Here is a 23,322-nt window from a genome sequence, read left to right on the forward strand (position 1 = left end):
TGGACAGGTCGCCAGTCTGTCGCAGGGCCTCAATCACACACACATTCACTCTCACATTCACACCTAGGGGCAAATTAGAGTCACCAATTAACCTATGAAGCATGTTTTTGGACGGTGGGAGGAAGCCGGAGTCCCCGGTGAAAACCCACGCATGCACGGGGAGAACATGCAAACTCCACACAGAAAGGTCCCAGCCGGGAGTCGAACCGGAGCCTTCTCGCTGTGAGGCGAGAGCGCTAACCACTGCGCCACCGTGCAGCCCTTTTCGAATCCAAAAAAACCCAAATTGACACAGATCAAGTGCTTTTTGTTCTTACACCTCGCCGTGCCACTGTCTTTCGTGCCCTAGGTTGCCGACTCCTGGATTAGAGTGTAAGGACACGATACAACAGCGCCCACAGATCTGAAACACCGTACCTGCTGAATCAAAAGCATTCCCAGATCTAAAACAATGTACTTGTATACTAAAACAATCCAGCCTGTGAACATTAGACTCATTGTTTTACCAGTGTTTTGTTGTGATTATTCTGGATTATATGTATATTATGTGTTAATGTTTGTGTATTTGTTCTTTGTTACCGTTATGTTTTTTCAGGGACCTCGTCTGCAAATTAGCCGTTAGCTAGATAGTCTGTGAATATGACATCTGGTGCATTTGAAATTATAATAATGTTTTATTTGTCCTGTCCCTTTAAAAAAAAAGTGCATGTAACCTACATTAGCCTTTCGAATAATTTACAACACACTTACCACACACAACAACTATAAACATTGTACGATTGTATGATGGACCTGTACAGGTGCATGTCAGAACAAAACATTTGAATGCAAATGTTGAGGAACTGAAGCTCCCTTGAGACGTATAATACAGTTTGAGTTGTCCAGGTTAATGTCACCTCCACTTTTCTCATGATAGAAACAAGGTTTGGCAAATTTATGCGTTTCCTAATAACAACAATTATCTATTTTCTCTTTTTCATAGTCAGCATCTGATGATCGTTTCTACCCAAAGTTAAAAAGTAATCAACCAGTTCAAACAACCTTAAAGTAATCTGAGCATTTCTGCAGATGATAGCACACTAAGGTGTGCATGATAACCAGGAGGGTACGAGTAGAGCTCCCTGTGGTACTCCTGTGCTGATGATCAGCCGTTTAGACCTTTCAGTCTTACCAGTTGTGGAGTTTTAGCACAAAGTTGGTTTTCTCCCCTTCAGAATCTGAAGAGTTAACGATAATTAAAGAACGTTGTAACAGTCAATGAGTCCAACATGCTCTTGAAAGTAATACATAATTGTAAAGACATGAAAATCTTGAGATTCTAGTGGGTACGGACTAATGACATAATAAACTTGCCAAAAAATAAATAAAAAAAGAGAGATGGAACGACTCATCACTGAAATGAATAAAAGGTTCCAACCTGCAATGTGTAAACGTGAAGAAACAAAAGAGAGCAAAGGAGGCAGAAGCAGATAATGTTCACGCGAGTGTGTGTGGGAAAATAGAAGCAGCCAGGACAGATGCTATCAGACGGCAACAGTGAGGCGATTTACTGCTGCAGGGCATCAAACAAATAAGCACATAAATGCTTTTTCTCTGCCTTAAAGGCTGGATTTGCTTATCTCATCAAGGAGAATATTACTGCGTGTGTGACAGGGTGATGCAATGTGAAACTCAGACGTGATAAAAATAAACCACTTTGATCATCGCAGACTAGATGTTTTTTTTTTTTTGCTTAAATCAAAGTTGTTACAGATTTATATAGAAAAATAACTTTTATTTTACTGTTTTATATCATAAATATAATTTGTATCATAACATCCTTATAATATGACATCCTCTGGAAGCTTGATAGTAACAATCAAAGCACTTAATACAAAGTCTTTTGATCCACTAAAGGTATTTGGTGGTAGATTTCTTTGCTAATATTACATTCTCTTGGTTTTATTCTGACCAGATTTTTTTTAAACATATTTTTTTTTCTTTTTACTATTTGATTTACTAAGCATGTCCAATTAATATATTTAAATTAGGCTAAAATGTTATATAAATAAAAAACAGATGCCAAAGAAAGCTTTAACAAGTCATGAACTAGCTAATTCATGTCGTTCAAAAAAGAAAAAAAAAGTTAGCTAAACAATATTAAAGCTAATTTGACAGCAAGCAAATAAGCAACGGTTAAGTTAAAAAGCAAGGTAAATAAGCCTGAAAGAATGGAAAAGACAAAAATAAGGCCGGGGTGGAGTGGAATGCTCAGAGATGTGTGATTAGAGCAAAATCCTGCTTTGGAGGGTGTTTTTGGTGGAGATTACAATACACATTTTGTATGATAGAGGCCCTTTAACTGAGACAACAGGAAGATTAACATTGAAAAATCCCAAAAATGTTCGCTACAATTTCAGAAATTGTTAACAAAATTGTAAATTTGGGGGAAAGAAAGGCTACAGAGCAGAACAAATAAGATAAATGAGGAAACATACAAAACTTTGTTTCATTTTTCCTTTGAAAGAACTTAAAAAGGTAAAATTTATTATGTAAACAAATAAGCCTAATTAAATGAATATTGTAAGTTTAATGTTAAAAGAGTACTGCTTGGAATAAGAATTCATATCAAAGAGTAGATCTTGTGCACTTACGGGGTTTCCTGGTGGTGATGTTGATAGCGGGGCTGCAGGGTCCGAGTCCGGCGCTGTTCTGGGCCCTGACGGAGATCTGATAAACCGTGCTGGCCTTCAGGCCAGAGAGAAGGGCCGTGTTGTTGCTGGGAACTCTGACTCTGCCCGCGTCACTCTGCAGAGATCCTTCCTCCCAGAAGAGGAGCTGGACCAAAGAGACGAGGGTTACCCGGAGGCCGTTAAAGCAGCTGCTAAACCAGACCGGTGCTGGTGGAGGAGTTCATATCATTCGTGTACTGCAACTGTAAACAAAGCCAGCTCCGACTCGGTCCAGACACCTACCAGATAAAAACATTAAATGTGAGGAAGCGGTTTGCGCTATCGGCTACTGTGCATCCTCAAAAACTCATACGTTTAAAGTCCCAAACATGATACCTTATCTGAGAATCGGCAAGACAGAAAGCAACAGCGACAGTGAGCAGCTGAAGGATTAGGAGCTTGTCACAATCTCTATTTATATGGAGGATCATTTATGACCCAAACACCAGGCAGGCAAGCCGGATAGGAAAATGTCAAACAGATGGCTCGAGAGCAGGTACTTATTCAACTGGCTGCACACAGTTTCTCGGGGATCTTGCTCGGGAAAGTCAGATTAGCAACAGAGCCTGGAGTCGCTGATAACAGATGCATCTTATGTGTTCCTTTTTTCACAGGCAATTTAATTATAGCAGATTTTTCCAGGCTATTGGGAAAAGCGCTTAAAATACTCCAAAACAGAAGAAGAAGTTTACAGTTTTTCCTTTCACCTGTGCTGAGAACCCAAACACGTGCTTCAGGAAGAGGAAAGCAGGTTTTTGAATCCTAAAGTGTGGCTGAGATGACGGCAGCAAACCGCATTAAAACGCCACTCAGAGGATGAGTGTGAGTAATAAGGTAAAGGCACAGTGCACAGGCGTTTTCACTTGAGATGTCGTTACTCTTTAAGGTGTTAATTGCATTTTAAAGGCTAAAGTGTGACCATGAAAACATTAATAAACATGTTCGTTATAATTGGTGTTTCTTAAACTAATAAACTCTTAAACGTTGACAGAAATTCAAGAAATTAAAAAGTTCATTTTACATTTTATCACTTTTTTAATCTTTTATTTTTCTAAAGACTTTATGAACACAAAGAAAAATATATTTATATTAGCGTACAGCACGAACTCTGGTGTCTGCTGTATTTGGAAAATTTATTACATTTAAAACTTGAAAAGTGGATCCAGCAGATTTCTGAAATTCCAATTCTAAAGCAGGCTAAATAAATCACAGTAAACCCGTGATGTAAGATTAAAATTACAATAACAAAATAATTAAAATTAAAGGTGAAACATAAAAAAATTATAATAGTATTCTTCTGTTTTCATTTTGCTAAGTATCATTCTGTAAAATGCAATGCAAACTGGGAGCAAGTCTGACAGACATAATGTGAATTGCAATTGTCAGAAAAACGAAAACAAAATATTGTGTGACTTAAAGAACTTTACTGTAAACAACTGAGCATTATGGGAAAATAGAAATATAGACACATTTCTTTAAGAAGCCACTCCTCATTCTAGAAATGTTTTATTTGTCTCCCAGCTAGTTCATGTCATTTTGTTTATTTTTTTTCTGGAAGCAGCAGAGTGCATTATGGGAGTAAAAGTTTGAATTTGTTGCACCATAAGTTAGTGGTTTGTGTCCAGGCATAAGATGCATAAGATACATTCACAGATGTCTGATATTAGTTGAGCCTCCTGAGGACCAGCCCTGGAATGGATCAAGTTATTACATAATTAGGTTGTATTATGGTTTATTTCTAAAAGTTTCACAAACCATTCATTTCATGTAAAACAGTACAACTAAAAAAAAACTAAAATAAAATAACACCAAATGTTTGTTGTTGTCGGTAACTTTGCCAGGTGTGAAGCCGCTCCTTACCTGACACTGTCCGAATACCAATCATAAATGGTTATTGTTCATGTGTTGAGAGTAATGCGAAATAAATACAAATGGAAAATGATCCATATAGTAATGCTGTTTCTATCCAGGATGGTGCTATTTTAGTCAGACTAGAAATGTTTTTTGGCTCAGTTTGGTCCAGAACGTCCTGAACCTTTCGTTTGGTCTGTATCTAGACTGGCGTCCACCAGAGATTACTGTTTCAAACTAAAGCCTGTAAACAAAACCATGTGACTAAGTGACTCAGTCATTGGCCAGGAAGTACGAAGGTGGAGCAAAGCAACGAGAGAAGGAACAATGGCTTTGCAATCCTTGTCGGGATAGTTCACTTCATTAAACTTCATTTTCCAACGCTTTTTACCTGCTGCGTTTGTACGGTGGAGACATTCTGCAAGACGGTCGCTGAGGAAAACTTGGCTAAGGAGGTACACTGATAAGTGTTTATGACATTTAGGTTGTCAGGAAAACATTGAGAATCATGGTGTATCACGTTAAAAGTTGTTTTAATGAGTCTGTATCCATAAGAGCACATTTTGTTGAGTTGTTGTTGCATTGCTGCTTCAAGCTTGGAGCCGATTCAAACTGAGAAAAACTGAGTGATCCAAAGTGATCTAACCAAGATCACCTCAAAAGATGGGGCAGAGAGCGGTTCCTGGTTCTGGACCAGGGTCCACTTGTGTGGCTCAGGTGGCTGAGCGGATCAGCCAATGATCAAAGGGTTAGAGGTTCGATCCCCGCTCCCCCCAGTCAACTGTGTCCTTGGGCAAGGCACCTCTCCCTTCCTGCCCCCAGTGTGGCTCCACTGGTCTGTGTATGAATGTCCTGGTGATGGTCAGAGGGACCGTAGGCACGTACGGGCTTCTATGCCTGCTTCAGTTTGCCCCAGGGCATCAGTAGCTTACCATCATCAAGTATGATTGCTCTATTTTCTCCCCGAGCGGTCTACAACCTTGATACGGCTTTGCTCATTTTTTGTCCACAAACAGCCAGTCTCCCCGCTTTAGAGTGGCTATGACTAAGACATAAGATTCTATCAAGCTTGATGGCGTCTGCAACACAAAAGCAAAATTTGTTTATTCAAGAGCGTATTCAAATCAATTCACAATTAGTATAAAAGTAGGACCCTTTTAATACACTTCTTCTATAATCACAGCTGAATAAAACCACTCGAAGCTTGTTTAGAAGATGGTTAATCTTTGTGATGATCCATTTTCCTGCTGCTGGCCACTCAGGTAGAAAGAAGTTCAAATCCCAGACATTTAGACAAAAATTACATGCAACCAAGTGAATGATTTGTAATTTACTGACTCAAAGAAAGATATCAAAGCACCAATACTGAACGAGACTCTCATCAAGTTAAAACCAGCAGACGTTTCCCTCAGAAAAATGAGCAAAAACATAAGAATGATTCCAAAAGTGGCCTCCGTACAGTTTAATTTATGTCTCAACTTGATGAGTATGTCTACTAGAAAAATGTTTTCACATTTCCTCTGAACCGTTTTACTTTAACCTCATTTCTTTAAGCTTTGATCCACTGACACAAAGATTCTTATGGCTGGGAATCGAACTCGTGACCAGGTGATGGACACAAAACCCATTGAGGAACAGCAACCTCATTCACTAAAACCAGGTGACTTTGTCTTAATGGATTCACCTTGATGAGTGTGTCAAAACAACAAACAGAATTTTCATAGAGGATAGCAAAGTCCTCAATATGATGTCCCATCTGGACACAGAATCTTAGTTTTGGTATATAAAAACTTTTTCACCTGTTCATTAAGACATAAATTCCCAGCCCACTTCCTGATTCCTCCTACGGATACTTTTTTGTGGAGATTAGGTGACAAATGTCTGAGTTGAAAGGAAATATTTTCCAACTCTAAAACTGCGAGATGTGACAATCATCTGAGGAATGCAAAAACTGTTCAGATCATTTGACGGCACAAGTCTGTAAATTATGCACCCCGGAGGATGGGTCTGTGGGTGTAATCCAGCAGGCAGACGCTGCAAATTACTGAATAAAACGCTGTAATGCTTCCATGAAACTTGTTTCTGTTACAGTTTTTCATATTTTTGGAACACGTTTCTGTAATTGTACTCATATTTACCATGTCACAGCAAAACAGTTTAAATGTACAAACAAAACTGTCCATGAAACTGTTAAATTATACAAAAGAAAAAAAAAATTTTTGCCCAAAAAATAGCTATATTGAGCAAACTAAATATTAATTTGTGACAACAAAACACTTATATAATATGAACAAAAAAAAAACACATTTATGGCTACAAAATAGTTAAATCACACCAACAAAATTCTTATTTGTAGCCTCAAAATAGTTAAATCATAAAAAGAAAATACTAATTTGTGGCCACAGTACAGTTAGATTGTACAAACTAAAATACTGGTTTGTGGCCACAAAACAGTTCAATTGTACAAACAAAACACTAAGTCCGAATCCATATTCTACCCCTACGGCTTCTCCCTACCCCTTTAATTGTAGGGACATTTGTAGGGGTAGGGGTGGCCACTTACATTACAATGTAAATTGACGCTACAAAATAGTATATCACACAAACAAAATTCTAATTTGAAGGCACAAAATAGTGAACGGTACATCATAAGAACAAAATACTGAGTTGTGACCACAAATAGTTAAATTGTACCAACTAAATATTTATTTGTGCCCACAAAACAGCTACATTGAAAGAAAGAAATAGTAATTTGTGACCACGACAGGTTAATCGTATGAACGAAAAACACATTTGTGGTCATGAAATAGTGAGATTGTATTAACTAAATAATAATTTGTGGCCACAAAAATGTTAAATCATCCAAACAAAACACTTGTGGCCACGAAACAGTTAAAACGTAAAAGTGAAATATCAATTTGTGGCCGCAAAGCACTTCAGCTGTACAAAAAAAACACTAAGTCATTGCAACAAAACTGTTACATTGTACAAAAACAAAATAGTAGTTCAAGACATAAAAAACAGTTACTGTGAGTCATCAATTTTGTGAGGCCATAAAATACCAATACTGATTTTTATATCATCCCTAGACAACTGGGTGAATAAATCAAGCGTACATTTGCCAGTAAAACAACCTGGACGTTTTTTGATGATTCCTCCAATGTACCTCGAATACTTTTGTAGCTTATTCCCAACTTATAATTAAACTCAATAGTGTCAATCACGTAGCTTAAGGGCAAAGAGATTTTCTGACCCAACACAACACAAATTATGTCAAATTTAAAATATTAGTAGCCCGTTTTGTTTGCATGTTTGAATTCTTTCATTCATATTTCTTTGTTCATCAGTTTTAATGTATGTTTTGTACCATGTGATCAGGAAGGGTTTGTATTTTTGATCCAAAGTTATGGTGATCTTTTCCCTTTTGATGTGTTTAAACAGAAACTTTGTTGATATTTCTTTTGCAACGTTCGGTGAGGCGATGGGAGGTCATTTACTTTAGATTTAAATTACTGTATTGAAAAAAAACATCACAAAAAGTTGGCTGAAAGCCAAAAACTTGCATTGAGTTTTTTATTTTTTTATTTTTTTTTTGCAATAACAAAATTTATTGTAGGTTTGGATGCCTCCTTTTCTTTTTTATTCTACACTGAAAATGTTGCCCCTTTATTCGCTTTATTTGAATTCAATTATGTTTTCTTGGTTATGTTCTGTTTCTGGTTTTGTGTGTTCCTAATATCTCAGTCACACCAGGTTCAACTTAAATGCTCATGTACTGTTTCCTTTAGAATTTCCTCATGTTTCCTGCCGTGAAGTCTGGTCTCCTCCATTTAGGCTCCTTCACCACCTGATCCTGACATATAAGCTTTTGTCATCAATAAATTCACGTTTGGTGGATTCACTCACCACTAAAGAAATAAATATTTTTTTTCTCTATTGTATTTTTTTTAAGAAAATGACACAAGATCTAAAGTAATATTTACAAAGTTTGTTTTTCACAAGAGTCAGTTCCCATGAATGTGTTTTTTTAAAGGGGGGTTTATGTAACATTTATGCTAATTTGTAATTTTTCTTAACCGTTTCCTGGGTTTTTACCAAATTTAGCAAATTTTGGATGGCATTAAAAAAGCTTGTTGTTTAAAAGTTAAAAAAAAAAATAAAAAAGGAGTAAAATGGGTAAAAACAGGCTTTGTATTTATTCCAAGCATTTGGCCACCACATTAAAGTAATGGCGTGTTTGCAGGAATCAGTAACAAAAAGGCACTGATCTAGTAGTATAAATGTGTTAGCAGTAATTTGAGGTATAAAGTGTTTTTTTTTGTTGCATTTAGTCACTCTGAATTTGAACAATTAAACTTGCCCTAAAACATAAAGTTTCAGAGCCAAGTCTAACAACAATAAAAGCATCGAACATGGCAGTGAGCTACAAGCTCCGCAGCAGAGGTCCGGCCGCCTGGGCATACGGTTGCCCCCTCCCAAGAAAATATCTGGGTTGCAGAAAATAATGCTATTTTTATCAAGGTTTTCCACTGTAACCTCTCAGGAGGATGTTTGCTGAAGCTGGAGGTGATGTATGGTGTTTACACTTTTTCTTATTTACCATTTTCTTCCAATAACACCTCTCTGACACCCCTGGGTTCAGAGCTTTTATAGAGACTAGAGGAGCTGCCAACCAATGTCCTCACTCCCTTGATTAGTCTGAAAAATCGGCTGCACCGACGTGACCACAACGTTTCAGAGCATTTACCGCCTGTTGTGTTGGTTTTAGTTCCTGTTCTCGGTGTCCTACCTCGTATGAAATGATCTCGTTGGTGGACCTGGGAGGAACCGGCTCCCAGAACACTACGATCTCTGAGGCCGACGCGGCGCGGCCTCGCATGCCTGACGGCGCCTCTGTGGGTTCTGCTTGAAAAAGATGCACTCCATAAAGATGATATTCAGAGAAGAAAGGCACATCTAGATAAACTACTCACCTCCTTCTGAAGACAGCACTTTGACCACTTGGCTGAACGGCCCCTCACCGACGCTGTTGTACACGCCCACGGACACTTCGAACTGGGACAGAGGCGGGATGCTGTCGTTTCGGTACACGTATCTGGATGCGTCAGGTGATGCCAGCGCAGTCTGGATCCAGGTGCTGCTGCCGAGAGGCCGGAAAGCAACAACATAACCAAAATCCTCTCCACTCTGTTGTTCCTCCGGGACTGGCTTAGAAAGAGATGGACATAAAATATTTAGCTCTAAAAGTGTTGGTGCTATTCTTTTAAAAATTATTTAAATATACACAATTTTCTTAAAAATAAAAATTCTTTAAGGAAGGGAGTGAAGAGGGCGTGGGTGGAGAAAGTGCTAAAGTTGTGGTAAAAGGAGTAAAGTTGATGGTAAAGGTGTTAAAGTTAATAAAGAGATGGTAAGGGTTTGGTAAAGTGGTAACCGTGTAATAAAGTTGGTAAAACTGATAAAGAGGTGCTAAAATTGTCAAAGTTAGTGCTAATAAAGGTGGTAAGGGTGTGGTAAAAGTTCGGTAAAGGTGAATAAGAGGGAAAAGGTGTAGAAGTTGGTAGTAATGGTCAATAAGGTGTTGAAAATATAAAGTCTCTGCTAGTAAAGGTGGTTAGGAGGTGGTGGTAAAGGTAATAAAGTTGGTGGTTAAGGTGGTAAAGTTGCTAAAAGTTGTTGTCAGTAAAGGTGCTAAAGTTGGTGTTGGTGAAGGTTGTGAAAGTATGGTGAAGATGGTGACAGTGAATGTGCTAAATGCGTGGCAAAGGTCCAAAAGGTAATAAAGAAGCAGTAAGGTTTGGTAAAGGTGGTAAAGTTGTTGGTGGTGAGGGTGGTAACCATGTAATAAAGTTAATAAAGCGGTTCTACAGGGGTTAAGGTTGGTACCAGTAAAGGTGGTAAAGGTGTGGCAAAGTTGTTGCAAAAGTATGGTAATTGTGAATCTGGTGGTTAAGGTGTTGAAGGTGGCAATGGTGTTGCAAAGTCGTGGTAAAAGTTGGTTAAGTTGGTAAAGGTAATAAAGAGGTGGTAAATGTGTGGTAAAGATGGTGTTGGTGTGTTAAATATGTGGAAAAACCTTGGTGAAGATTTTTTTTTTTTTTTTTTACTAAAGATAGTAAACATAGTGAAACATAACTAAACATACTTTACATTTTGTCGGTTGAAGGCAAGATGACAAATATATATATATATATATATATATATAAAACGATTACTGACAGAATAAACATTCCCAGCCTGGTAGTAATGTAGTGTTAAAGTGATTATCCATGAAAATCTGTTGGTTCATTTTAGATGAGAGTTAAAATCTCAGAATCCGTGACATGAAACTCGATTTCATTTTTTTTTTTTCTTGGACAATCTGAACTTAATGGCCAAATTATGTAGGGTAAATTCCATCTAAATTAGCATGCGGGCTAATAAACTGAATGAAAGAGAGCCTAAGGCCAATAAGCTTTGTATGAAAAAAAACTCAGTTCACAGGAAACTAAATAAAGGCAGGTTAAAGTCACTCCACCTAATACGGTGGATAGCTTTTGGTTCTATGAAAGCACAAGGACGAGACATGCTTATCTAAAAAACTAATTTAATTAAAGTACTACAATCTACAATGCTAACAGGACATATAACTTGATTTATTTAAGAATTTAAGCATTTTTTTCTTCATTGGTGTCCCATGACCTTTTGTTTTCTATTCCACAATAAATTTTGCCCAAAGGGTCTGTTATAATCTTACTGAACAAGGCCCTTTAGGAAGGTGATGTTTTAGCAATGATGTTTGTTGGATGGGAGACGCTTGTTGTTAACAGAGATGCAACATAGTATCAGCTAATCCAACATGGTGGACTTATTTATACTTACAATTACACACACATAAAACAGTAATGAGAAATATAAAGTCTGTTTTAAGCTAAATTTTGTGGGAAATTTGGGATGAAATTACGATTATCGCATGGATAGCATCAACTGCTAGATAGCATCATAAATTAGCATGCGATTAGCTAAACCAGCTAGTTTGTGATAAAGTGGTTCAGCTCTAACAACTTCCAGGCTTGTTTGTTACTTTTATGTGCCAAGAGACATTATAAGATAAAAGTGGAGACTGGAACCGTCAAAATCATTCAGTGTTTTTTGGTGCTACATTTTTTGCAACTTTACACTTAACTGTTTTGACTGGATATGATGTTTAAGTTTATTCGATTTATGTGGCGCCTTAAAATGACCTTGGTTGAATAAGGCACCACACATTATTATGTGATTGACTCTACTCTTTAAAAAAAAAGGGTCTAGTTCGAATAAAAATGTGTCTGTATGCTGGTAGAACCTGCTCACCAAAGCAACTTTAAAGGCTAGATAGCTTCAAAACTGCTCACAATTTCTTTGCAGTGGTAATGTTAGGTTGGGGTCATGAGGGGCTGTACGCTAGCAGGACAGTGTGTACACAAACGGATGATGGGAAGTAGGGGTGGGCTTACTCTGTGCCAACAGTCCTGTTCTTAACTCAGAAGACTTTCTAAAAACTACTGCAGCTCTGCAGAAAATATGTCCTAAAATATGGCAGATTCTTGGATTTTGGCTCAAAGCAACATGAACATAATTAAAAGACCACTGGGAACACTTTCAAAATGTGATCGGAGTGGGACTTTGAGAGATATGAGGTTTATCCACATCTTAAAGAAACTTCAGCCCCTTCTAAAGACAGAGTACTTTTGCCAAAAGAAGAAAAGATCCATCACTTACCTCCCACGTAATCACAAGCTCTCCCTGCGCTCCCCCACCGCCACTCACATTAATTGGAGCCACCCTGGGAACTGAACAGAAACAAAGGAGATCTGCTCATCGACAGGTGCAGGTGCTGCAGAATCTGTTACACTATGTGGCTTTCAATTTGGTGATCACAGCCTGTCTGCAGCCTCTTATCTTCACAGAAGGAGCTAATCACACTAAAATGGTACTTTTGCTCCCCCTCCCAGTTTACAGTGCATTTATTAGCACATGTGAGACACAACAGGACACGTGTTCCCATGTGAGTTAACCAGATGGAGGCAACAACACACGAGAGTCTAATTTAGACTAAATTGATTTGACACAAAACTGTTGGATGTTTAAAAAATGCTTATTATTAAGAAAGTTGATCAGAATAATAAAAAATAAAAAAAACACAGACATTGAACAGAAAAGCAATAAAAATTGCAATGGAGCTATCAAAGATCAAACCTGTAGACAAACTGGAACAGTTAAAACTAAATATTCATAAACTGGACACCAGTATGAGGTTGCAGTGTATTAAAAAGCCAGGTTGTATGAAGCAGTTTTTAGGGGAAGATGCTTCTAATGTTATCAATTTGACGCAAGCCATCAAAAAATCTGTTAACCCAACGTGCAGGGGCGGAGCCAGAACATTTTATATGGAGACTCAGAAGGGGGAGGGGCAGAAGATCGAGAACAGCAAAGTGGACGGCCATTACAAATAAAATGATTTGTATTATTATTATTATAAATAATAAAATCAGTTCCTTTAAGTGAGGTGCTATTACTAATGCTTAAGTAAGCTTGTATTGATATTTTATTTATCTTTGTCAATTACATTAATTGACTCAAAAATTAGTTAATTCAGACCTTTACTGAGTCAAATGAGACCTGGAGTTCTTCAAAAGTTTTTATTATTTTGTTGGGATTTTTCTGGATGAGTTTTGCTTTGTTTATTGTGTAATTTTAATGCAGTTTTATTGTGTTTTAATTTTATTTAATAATATAAATAATAAAAAGTAAGTGAAAAAGGAAACATTCAGACAAATCATTTAACAATACAAATGTTTCAAATAATTCATCTCACACTGAGTTTAAAAAGCCATTAAATTTATTTGTTTAACTTAAAACAAATCTATAGTTGTTACAAAGGGTATCGGTTAAAAAAAAACACAGACAAGTTGAGTTTTGAGTTAACACTAAAGAACACACATAATCTATAGATTGCTTTGCCTTTCTTTGGGGTCAGGAAACAGTTCTTGTGTATTATTTTACACTACTGTGGCTCTCTAAGGAGGATTTGGAGGACTGACCTTATCTAAATGTGAGCTGTACCTCAAGTGAAGAAACTGTCAATTACAAACCATGCATCAAAACCAAACAAAAAGATGTGTCAGTGCCAAATGGATATTCTTGCAGCAGGGCAAAGAGCTCTTGCATTAAATGACAACATGCACTTAAAGAAGAAGCTGCTGTGGACGACAGTTACGGGCAGACAAAGAGGGAAGGTCAGTAAAGATCTTCCTTAACCATCAAATGCTTTGCTTAAGGAATACTTCAAACACTTGCTTATGTTGTAATGATTTTAGTAAATAAATTGTCGCTTGCATACCTGCTGGCTTGGTCCGGATTGGTTCTGATGGCGTGCTGGGTTCTCCAACACCAACCACATTGACTGCCACCACCCTGAATTCATAATCCACCCAGGGGATCAGATCAGTCACAGAGGCGTGCATCATCTGTCCAGGCACAGAATCAGGAACTAGGATTAAAGAAGCAAGAGTTGAGTTGTGTGTTGCTGTTATTATAATTAAAGCTTTATTTTTTAATCACATAAAAATATGTTTAAGAAAACAGAATTTTACAATGACAATGTGTTCAAAACAATCTACACACTTTCATGTTCTTGAGCCTATTTTGCTTTTATTTCTTGTTAAAAAGAAATGTAAAGTGGCGATCCAGAGAGGTGGATCTTTCTTAATAGAACACCTGTAGGAGCAGGTTTGTAGTTAGATTCCTGACTTCTGACCTCTGTTAACCCTACAGCTCCTGTGCTGACGCTCTTTGAATAATTGTATCTCGTTGACCATTTGTACAATTAACATAACTTCAAGAGTCGAAAAATCACAGAAATTCAAAGATTTCCATTGACTGTATATGAGAACTGGACTGAGTGATCCCTCCCCCATGCATTCCAAATAAGAAGTACCCGTTTGCTCCAAGATAGTGATGACTGATTAGCGTTGTTTTCAAAACACTAAAGAACCAACCTTTTGAAAATTGATCATTAAATGAGAAATTATTTATTGCATTTTATGCCCGGCCGGAATTCTATGACACTATGTCTTTCATATATTAGAATAGAGCTGTGAAAGAAAAAGCCTGGAACCAGATTAGCCAGATTTGCGCCACTTCCACATTTCACACCAAACTGTGAGCGCATGCACTTGTTTCGGGTAGCGACAGTCTGGTGTGAACATCACATGCCAAAAGCAGATTCATGCACTACACGTGTACGTAGCCTCAGGGGCATCATGACAATGGAACGTCCCACTGTGCATGTGGTGTCTTGTAAAGAGAATGTAAGTTACACGCACTTCCACATACATGCAACATACTTATGCCAAGTTCCTGTCATTAGTGATGTGCGCGCACTGGCTCCTTACTGACCATATGCAAATGTAGTAAGCATTAGGGTGTACAGGTGATGCTTAAGTGCCCATAGGACACCCCTAGAATTCACACACAAACTCTGCTCAGATTGTCTAACTTCCTAATTTTTAACAGTCGGGCTCTAAATGGGTGCGTTTATCACTTGTCACAGCAATAACCGGCCCCTTGAGCAGTACAGAGGTTTTAGGGATGTTGAAATCATAATTTATGCTGCGGGTAATGTTTGCATCACCCGCAGCATACCCATAGATAAAAAAAGGTGTATTCAAGTTTTCACTCTGCAGGCTCATAATTTAAAAATTTTGTCCACGCCACCTACATGCCCTGTACATGTTTTCACCTGCAGACACCTTACATCCACCCGAAAAGGGCAGTTTGTGACTAACGCATACAAAATATGAACCAAATACTGAGGGAAAAGATTCAATCCTAAGCCTACAGTGAGGGCTACTCTAAAAAACAAGCGATCGGATCTCATTTAATCATTTAATCCGACCGTCATATGTCATAACCTTTCTTTTTTTTATTTTGGAAATATTGATCCAGGTGTCAAAGTGATGGCTTAGAAGGCCTGAAATATCTTCATGCAGCTGACCTTGCTCTGCTTCATGTTGGTAGTGTAAGTCAGGCATCCTGCTGATGTAACGCGTGAACTGAAGTGAACAGATCGATGGCATCTCCATTTTTATCTGTCATTTTCTTGCCAGAAGTAATGCTGAATTTGTCATACTAAATTATTTATGATGAAGAGCTCCTGTTAGCACCAACAGTAGCATGCACCATTCTCAATCTAGAATGGAAAGAGAAAATGCACCTGTTTTTACAGTCTGCCAGCCGATAGAGAAGGGCGTCCTTGCCTGCACCATGTACATGGTGATGGTGCTGTGGTTGTCAGGTCCGGGGCCCCAGGACAGCTTCACAGTGGTATCAGCGATGTCCGTCACCGATGGGGCCTCCGGGGCCCCTGGAGGGCCTATTACAGTGAAAAACAGTATGAGCCTCACCGCAGGAAAACAGTGTCAGTCTCAGGCTGGCTTCCTGCTCTGCACCTTCACACTCAACCACAGCATCAAAGTGATTCATAACTCCCCTCTCCTGGGAGCACTGGCCTCATCAATACAGAATGTTACAGGTCAGCAGGACGGCTATGAACAACAAGGTGGCCCCAAAACGCAGGACAAGTTAGACGGAATGAGAAACTTTATTATCTGGTGTCGGGGAAGGAAAGGTGGGTGGAGGTGAGGGCGGAGGAAAGCTGGCAGCACGGCCGGATGACTGATTGGCAAGCTCGGAGAAGAGAGGGCGAGCAAGACGGGCAGCAGTGGATGTGAGATGGAAGGGTTGAAACTGAGAGGAAGAGGGGCGAGCGGTGTGCATGTGATGAGCATTCAGGGCGGGAAGATGAACTCCACCTTCAACCAAATAGCATACAGGCTCCACTGTTAACATGAAACAAACCCAAGTTAGACTATCCACATTGAAGCTTGATTTATCATACAGCTATCACTTTAAAAAACAGCAAGTTGAACTAACATGACCTTCAAAATAAAACAGGAATTTCATGTGGGATTTTTTTAACCTTAGAAGTTCATAAAAAAATCCTTACCACATTAATATTTGTATTTAAAAATATTATGTTTACTCTTAAATATACAGAAGGTGAAAAAAAGCTTCTCTATTTTTTTCCCCGACAATTTCCTCGTGATAATGAGATCCACTTTCTCATTATCATGATATCTCATGATCATGAGAAAACGAATTAATTTTTTTCACAATAACAAGATAATGAAGAATATACTGTAGCTTCCTTTGCTCCCTTTCTCGTGCTATGATGCAGAGACATCTCCTGTTTTGTCTCTATTTTATGGCTAACAATAAAAACGGCGGAAAAAAACACTCCAAAAAGTCAATTTTTTGATTCATTATTGGATCTATGCTCTTCAAACGCCCCAATTCCGTCTCATGCACCCTTTATTTCCCTAAAACCCCCAACAACAGATTGAATGACAGAACCCAGGGCCGATGAGTGTCTCTGCGTGGTGCGTTCACTGAGCTCCAGACATTAGCGGACCCAAACAGCCACTCAGCCCAACCAGCCCAACCAGTCCGCTACAATACAAAACAAAGCAGTTTGTCAGAGAAAATTTGGAATTCAATTTAATTATTCAGTAATAAATTGATCAGTTCTTCTGGTGATTGGCAGACAGGGGCGCTCGTCAGCCCAGGATTCTGTTAGTACTTTCCCTTAAATCTTCATAGACAGGTCGAAAGACAGAACCCCGGGCTGCCATGTGTCTCTGCCTGGTGCGTTCACCGAGCTCCTGACATCCACAGCAAAACAAAGCAGAGAAAATGTCAAATACCAGAAGAAGAACTGACAAATTTTTAATTGCTTGATTTAATTGTGTTGAATTTGTTGCTGAAAAACTGCTTTGTTTTGCTGCAGATTGTATAAAAATGAAAAAAGGTATTGTAGCAGCCTGAGTTGGGCCAAGTGGCTGTTTGGGTCCACTAATGTCCGGAGCTCAATGAACGCACCACACCGAGATGCTCGGTGGCCCTGGTTCTTTCATTCATCCAAAATAAAGAGACCTCAACCAGGTTAAGTCTCAGCGTCTTAGTGCAGGAAAGGGAGAGAATGATGCTTTTGTATATTCTTCAGTATCTCGTTATAAGGAGAAAACAAATTTCCTTTTCTTGTGATAACGAGACAGTGCCTCTCATTATTACGTGAAAATTGTCCAAAAAAATGGAGGGTAGACTGTTTTTGGCTTCTGTAAAAATGTCCACATTTGTATTTATTTACAAAAACAGCAATAAGCATTGTTACAGCACATTTATGAAACCACATACAGTATATAGATTATCATATCTTTCAAAACTTTAAATGTTTAGGACAAAAATAAATCAGAAATAATGGTTAAGTGGAGGGTGACAGGGTGAAGAAGAACATTTGAATGTGCCAAAGATATTTTATTTCATTCTTTCTGACAGTCTGCACTGCAGTGCTCACACAAGCGGAAGTAAACACAAAGTTCACTGCTCGTTGCCATGGCGACTGTCTTTTTTTAGAGTATTGTACAAGTCACTCCTGTCCATCAAGGGGCTAAATTAGAGCTTTTGCTGTAAAGTACAGCCAAACTTTTGTTCACTTTGCCTTTGGGATTTTGACTGAAGCCCTGCCCTCTTTTGTGGCCACACCCATTCATATATGAGCCTACCCACAATCGCTGTAAAGGTAAAATGATTGGCTAGAAATGTACAGCAAAACGGAACAGAATACAAGTGATTATCCGGATGATTGTCAAGAATGAAACACAGAAATTTACATTTTTATATGGTAGCACCGTATCCATCATTACTGGTTCCAACTTGGCACCAAGTTTTGGCAGCATAAAGAGTAAAAAAAAAAAACACACAAAAAACAAAGAAATAAAACCATAACCTAATGTAAGATCCCTTTATTAATAATAAGTTGAATTGTTGTATGAAATATTACTTTGTAGACCAGGTGACATGGTATATCGTAAGCAGGTAATCTCACTCAGAAGTATTCAGTACTAAAGAGGGGTGGGGTTGCTCCGGGGGATCACTTCCAGGGTTACGATAATCTATATTTACAATAAAGTTAAATTGTTATTTTATTTATTTACTCTTATGAGTCTTCATGGAAGCTTCTGTTTTTAAGCCATTTTTTTCTGTAAAATATGGTTTAGTACAAGCTCCCTAATTAGGAAAAATAAAAGACCCGGGGTGCTGTTGGTAAGGAGAGCAGGGTGGTCGAGGGTCAGTGCAATTAATGTTCTGAAAACAACAAAAAGAGCCAAACCATCAGGAGTCTAATTTAAGAAGAAAATGAAAAATTAAGAGGAGAATCTTGCCACACATAAAGTTAAGTGCAGAGCTGTGTTACTAACATCGATAAATATAGACTGAAAAAAAAACAAGCTAATATATTCTCATGTGTGTTAAGATCTCCTACTAATTTCCATTAGTTTAACCTCATAGGGAAGAAATATACACTCTTTCTGTTGAGTTTTGTTATTAAACCTACTATAGGATGATTACATGAAGTCATCCTATTAGCTGCAGTGTTCATTTTCGTCTAAGTGATGAAATAAAGGTTTTCTGTGATTGAACTGATTTAAAGAGGGATGTTGACTTTTTCTGAGTTTAGTAAAATGAACTAGTGGTTACTGATAGAAATTATTTGGGACCTGTTACTTTTATTTTGAAATGAGACCCAAACAGGAAGTCAAAGAATTGGGTTTGTGTCATCGGGAGTCATTGAACTTTTTTAATCTGATGTTTAACGTATGCCTGAGTTAAAACTGCCCTTATTGGAGGATATTGAGTGTTTGTTTGCTGGCAAAAAAAAAGTTGACCAACACAGATGAAATATGAGGGCAGCTGACTGCTTGATGTGCCCGTGAAGTGAAAATATTCATGTTCTTTTTTGTCTATGGGGAAGGCTGAGAGCAACAGGTTGTAGTGAACACTTATACACATTAAGACACATATAAAATGAATATATAATGCATGATAACATACACATTTAAGGACGTACTTGCAGGCTCCAAGAAGCCAAAATCCAATAGACTTCTTTTGAGAAACTGAGTCATTACTGGGTTTGTCAGAATAACCGTTCTTGTTCTGACACCTTTTTCTTAACATCTTCTTGATAATCCTGATGGTTTTTTTTTTTTTTATTGAAAGTTCAAGTTGTAAACTGATCAATAGGATGCCTCAGTAAAAGCATGTGGTGGATAGAAAGATTCTCTCAAGTCATTTCCCACAAGCTCTCTCATGATTGGTGACAATAGTTGCTATTGAAACATTGACTCAGACTTGGACCAATCACTGTCATCTGGCTCCAAATGGCGGCACCCATAATGCAGGAAAATGGCTTCTGAATTGGCTTCATTTCGTTGGAGCTTGAAGTAGGTCAATTTCTACATCACACCTGGCTGTGTCCATCTCTACAGTCAATGCTTATACAACAAACAATGATAAGTGAGTAAAGTAGGTGAGAATTGGGCATATTGTAAGTATTTTTCATTTTTTGACTCCTCTAAATCCTGTGGACAGCGCAAGCGGTCTGTGCTGTTCACGTGTTAGGTATGTACTCTTTGCGTACCCCATACAAGTTTACTCATTTTAGTGCAGATATACCAGTATTCTGCAGGAAGAGCAGTCTTACCCAAATCTACACTCACACCACCCTCAAAGAAGTGTGTTAAAGCGACCACTTTCAATGAAAAGTTTGTGCAAACGTGTAAATACACATTTCAGATGTCAATGTTCCAAACAGTCGTATTCATGTGTAGCTACACACTTTTTTAAGACCTTTTTTGAAGGTTACGCGCAAAACATGCAACAATTGAGCTGGCGTCCAAACTTGAACCAGGTTGAACTTTGATCATTTAGGCACAAAATGATGAGGAGGTAAGCCACAAGTTTATATCCATAGTGAAGTATAAATTACATCACAATCAATTCACAGAAGTGCCAAATTAATCACAACAAAGAAGTGATTAGTTATGATTTATGACACCAAGTCTTTCATACATCGGAATAGAACTGTGAAAGAAAGAGCCTGGAGCAAGATTGGCCAAATTTGCACTGTGTCGACATTTCGCACCAAACCTCTTAGATGGCAAACATACGCTAGTAACCAGAACACCATGGGGTAAATACGTGTTCAACAATGCTCCTTTAGCACATTCGTGGACGTAAGTCACATGCTCAATGTGTTTGTACTTTAAGGCTTTACTATAGACTAGAGTGTGACATGAGGGACCGTACGACATCGGCACCGTACGACCTCATCAACCGTACAATATAGGGTGTAGTTTCTTTTAGCCTTGTAAATACCTGGCAATACCACATGCATGGCAATTGTACATTCAATTTTTAACGTGGCTCAAGGAAACTGCAAAACACTCCTACGTAGAAACATATTACACCAGTCGCCACCTTAAAACCTGTAGAACTCGTGTGGGTTGACCCCTGTACCTTTGCATGTGACAATAGCTTTCAAGAAAGTCTTCAGGTGCATTTATTTGAAGCTGTTAAACCTGTTTTCGTGCTGTCGGTTGAGGAGAAAGCCGAATGGAAATCACAGAACATAAACTCTGGTGGCTCACCACCTTATCATCTCTGCAGTGTTTGTTTTCCATTAACCATAAGATCTACATCTGTCTGACTGCACACTCCTCACTTCCAGGAATAACATGAATGTGGTACAAAGAAGAATAAAAAAAGTAGACGTTTTTTCTTCCTCGCCTGAAGAAAGAAGAGATAATTATAGCAATAAACAATAATAATGGGAAGGCTTTGGTGAAAAGAAGAGCACGCTTTCCTCTTAGAATTACACTGAAATCAAAGGGAGTAACATGAGATCAAGAAGGCTTGGACTGGGATAACTGACACCAGATTTCCCACTAAGCTCTATAAATCTGCAGAGGGAGTACGGCATTCTCAGTGGGACTACCTGCTCCTGAAAGAAGATCATGAAGCATCAACACTGCTGTGTTTCAGATTACACATGTAAATAGAATTTGGATGTGAAAAGCTGCACAGCCTGGAATTGCTGCTGACTTTAACTGTCTTAATCTGAAACTTAATCTGACTCGCCGTGATTCTTCTGCTACAAAAACTCCACTTTATTTTTATACATACATGTATGGAGTTGGAACCAGCTGCAATAGAATTATGTTGAGGTAAAAAGGAAACAAAGAGTAACATTAGCCGTTTGAAAAAATAAAAAAACTTTTTATGAAAAAAATCATCCTAAAAAGTCCGACTAGAAAAAAAAAAAGAATCAAAATCTGTAAAGCTGATTTTAAAATTTAGGAAAATTCAAAAAATGCTAAAATGCTTTAGAGAAGCTACCACACATGATGCTAAGGTCCCACACTTTATCACAGTTCCCCTTTCACAGCCTCACTGTTTTGCAGATTTTCTTTTCCAGTGCAATTTTCCACGATTTTTTTCTTTTTTTTAATACATCACACTGCTCTGAATCCTGATTGGCTGTAGATCTTGTCAATCTCCTCTATACCATATTTCCGATAGAGAATGCATTCAGTTTGCCCAATTTACATAAATCTTCAATCACAACCACATCTTTGCTTTCATCCTATAATACTAGTAGGGTTGCATGATAATATCGGTTACCGATAATTAGCGGCCAATAATGGACATTATGACTTCATGCCGATAATTCAGATGGGAGAAAAATTTACCAATAAAATGTAGCGATAATTAAACGCTTAAACTGTCAACATTTCATCAGCATTTACAACTTGTCTGCTCACCCCAAAGGTTTCAGCCTTATTGGCACTGCTTAACAGTGCTAGCATAGCAGCCCGACCACAGCGCGGACACAGTGTGCACCACAAAGACGGAGCGTTTCTCCATCTCTCTCTCACTGTTTTAGAAGCTCGCTTTGCAATGTAGAAGCACGCCGCTCACACACACACCCCTACACACCCCCACCCCCCACACACACAAACAGACACACACACATATTCCTATGCTAACATACAGACAACAAACGCACACGCATGGCAGAGCTGACGCTAGCAAAAAAGCCTGAAGTGTAGCTGAATTCATTCCAAAGTAGATGCAGACAGCGCGTGGCATATCAGATGTAATAAAAGTGTAACACAAAAAGAGCGGGAACAGGTGTAACCTGTCCAAACATGGAGCTAAATACATCAGATTCTAGCACACCTTGAGGATCACCTGTATTAAACCCAATGAGACAATTGGTTTGGGATATTGGGCTATATAAATAAAATTAAATCAAATTCATTATCATATTTATGGTAAAAAAGCAATTTTGAACAAAAATTATTTTTCATTTTTAAGAATTTTAATGGAGAAATGAATCAAAAATGTTCATAAGGCTAAAGTAATCAAATTTTCTCACGATTAATAATATTAATAATAATGGATTAGATTTATCTGCGCTTTTCCAGACGCTCAAAGCGCTTACATTGTATATCCATTATTCATTCACACCTCATTCATACTTGGTGACAGTAAGCTACTATTGTAGCCACAGCTGCCCTGGGGCAGGCTGACAGAGGCGTGGCTGCCAGTACGCGCCTACGGCCCCTCTGACCATCATCATCTAGTGTCTCTAGTTAATTGGTAACAATTGATTCTAGTTGATAGTTGCATCAGATGTGGTCTGTTTAAGAGTCAAAAGAGAAAAGAAGGCCTTAAAGTAAAAATCGGAGACATGTTTTTAAAATTGCTAATTTTTTCAAAGCATTACAAAAGAATTAGATTCCAAACTTGTATCAGCAGATTCTCAAAATCAAATGAC

The 23,322-nt window shown here is 38.2% G+C and overlaps 1 protein-coding gene across 2 annotated transcripts in view; it reads right to left on the bottom strand.

Moving 5' to 3' along the window:
* The window catches only part of LOC112144722 (contactin-4), a 156,669-nt gene that overhangs the window by 4,880 nt on the left and 128,467 nt on the right, over positions 1–23,322 (bottom strand). The window contains exons 16-21 of one of the 2 annotated variants that reach the window (XM_024269438.2): positions 15,799–15,957; positions 13,924–14,073; positions 12,303–12,373; positions 9,536–9,770; positions 9,352–9,464; positions 2,634–2,817 (exon numbers count right to left, since the gene is read on the bottom strand). In XM_024269438.2, coding sequence (XP_024125206.1) covers positions 2,634–2,817; positions 9,352–9,464; positions 9,536–9,770; positions 12,303–12,373; positions 13,924–14,073; positions 15,799–15,957 — 912 coding nt within the window. Of the gene's footprint in view, positions 1–2,633; positions 2,818–9,351; positions 9,465–9,535; positions 9,771–12,302; positions 12,374–13,923; positions 14,074–15,798; positions 15,958–23,322 lie in introns of those variants that run through there. The other variant, XR_004947831.1, reaches the window with a different exon arrangement.

The sequence above is a fragment of the Oryzias melastigma genome, linkage group LG5, assembly GCF_002922805.2.
Source record: "Oryzias melastigma strain HK-1 linkage group LG5, ASM292280v2, whole genome shotgun sequence".
Classification (NCBI taxonomy): Eukaryota; Metazoa; Chordata; class Actinopteri; order Beloniformes; family Adrianichthyidae; genus Oryzias; species Oryzias melastigma.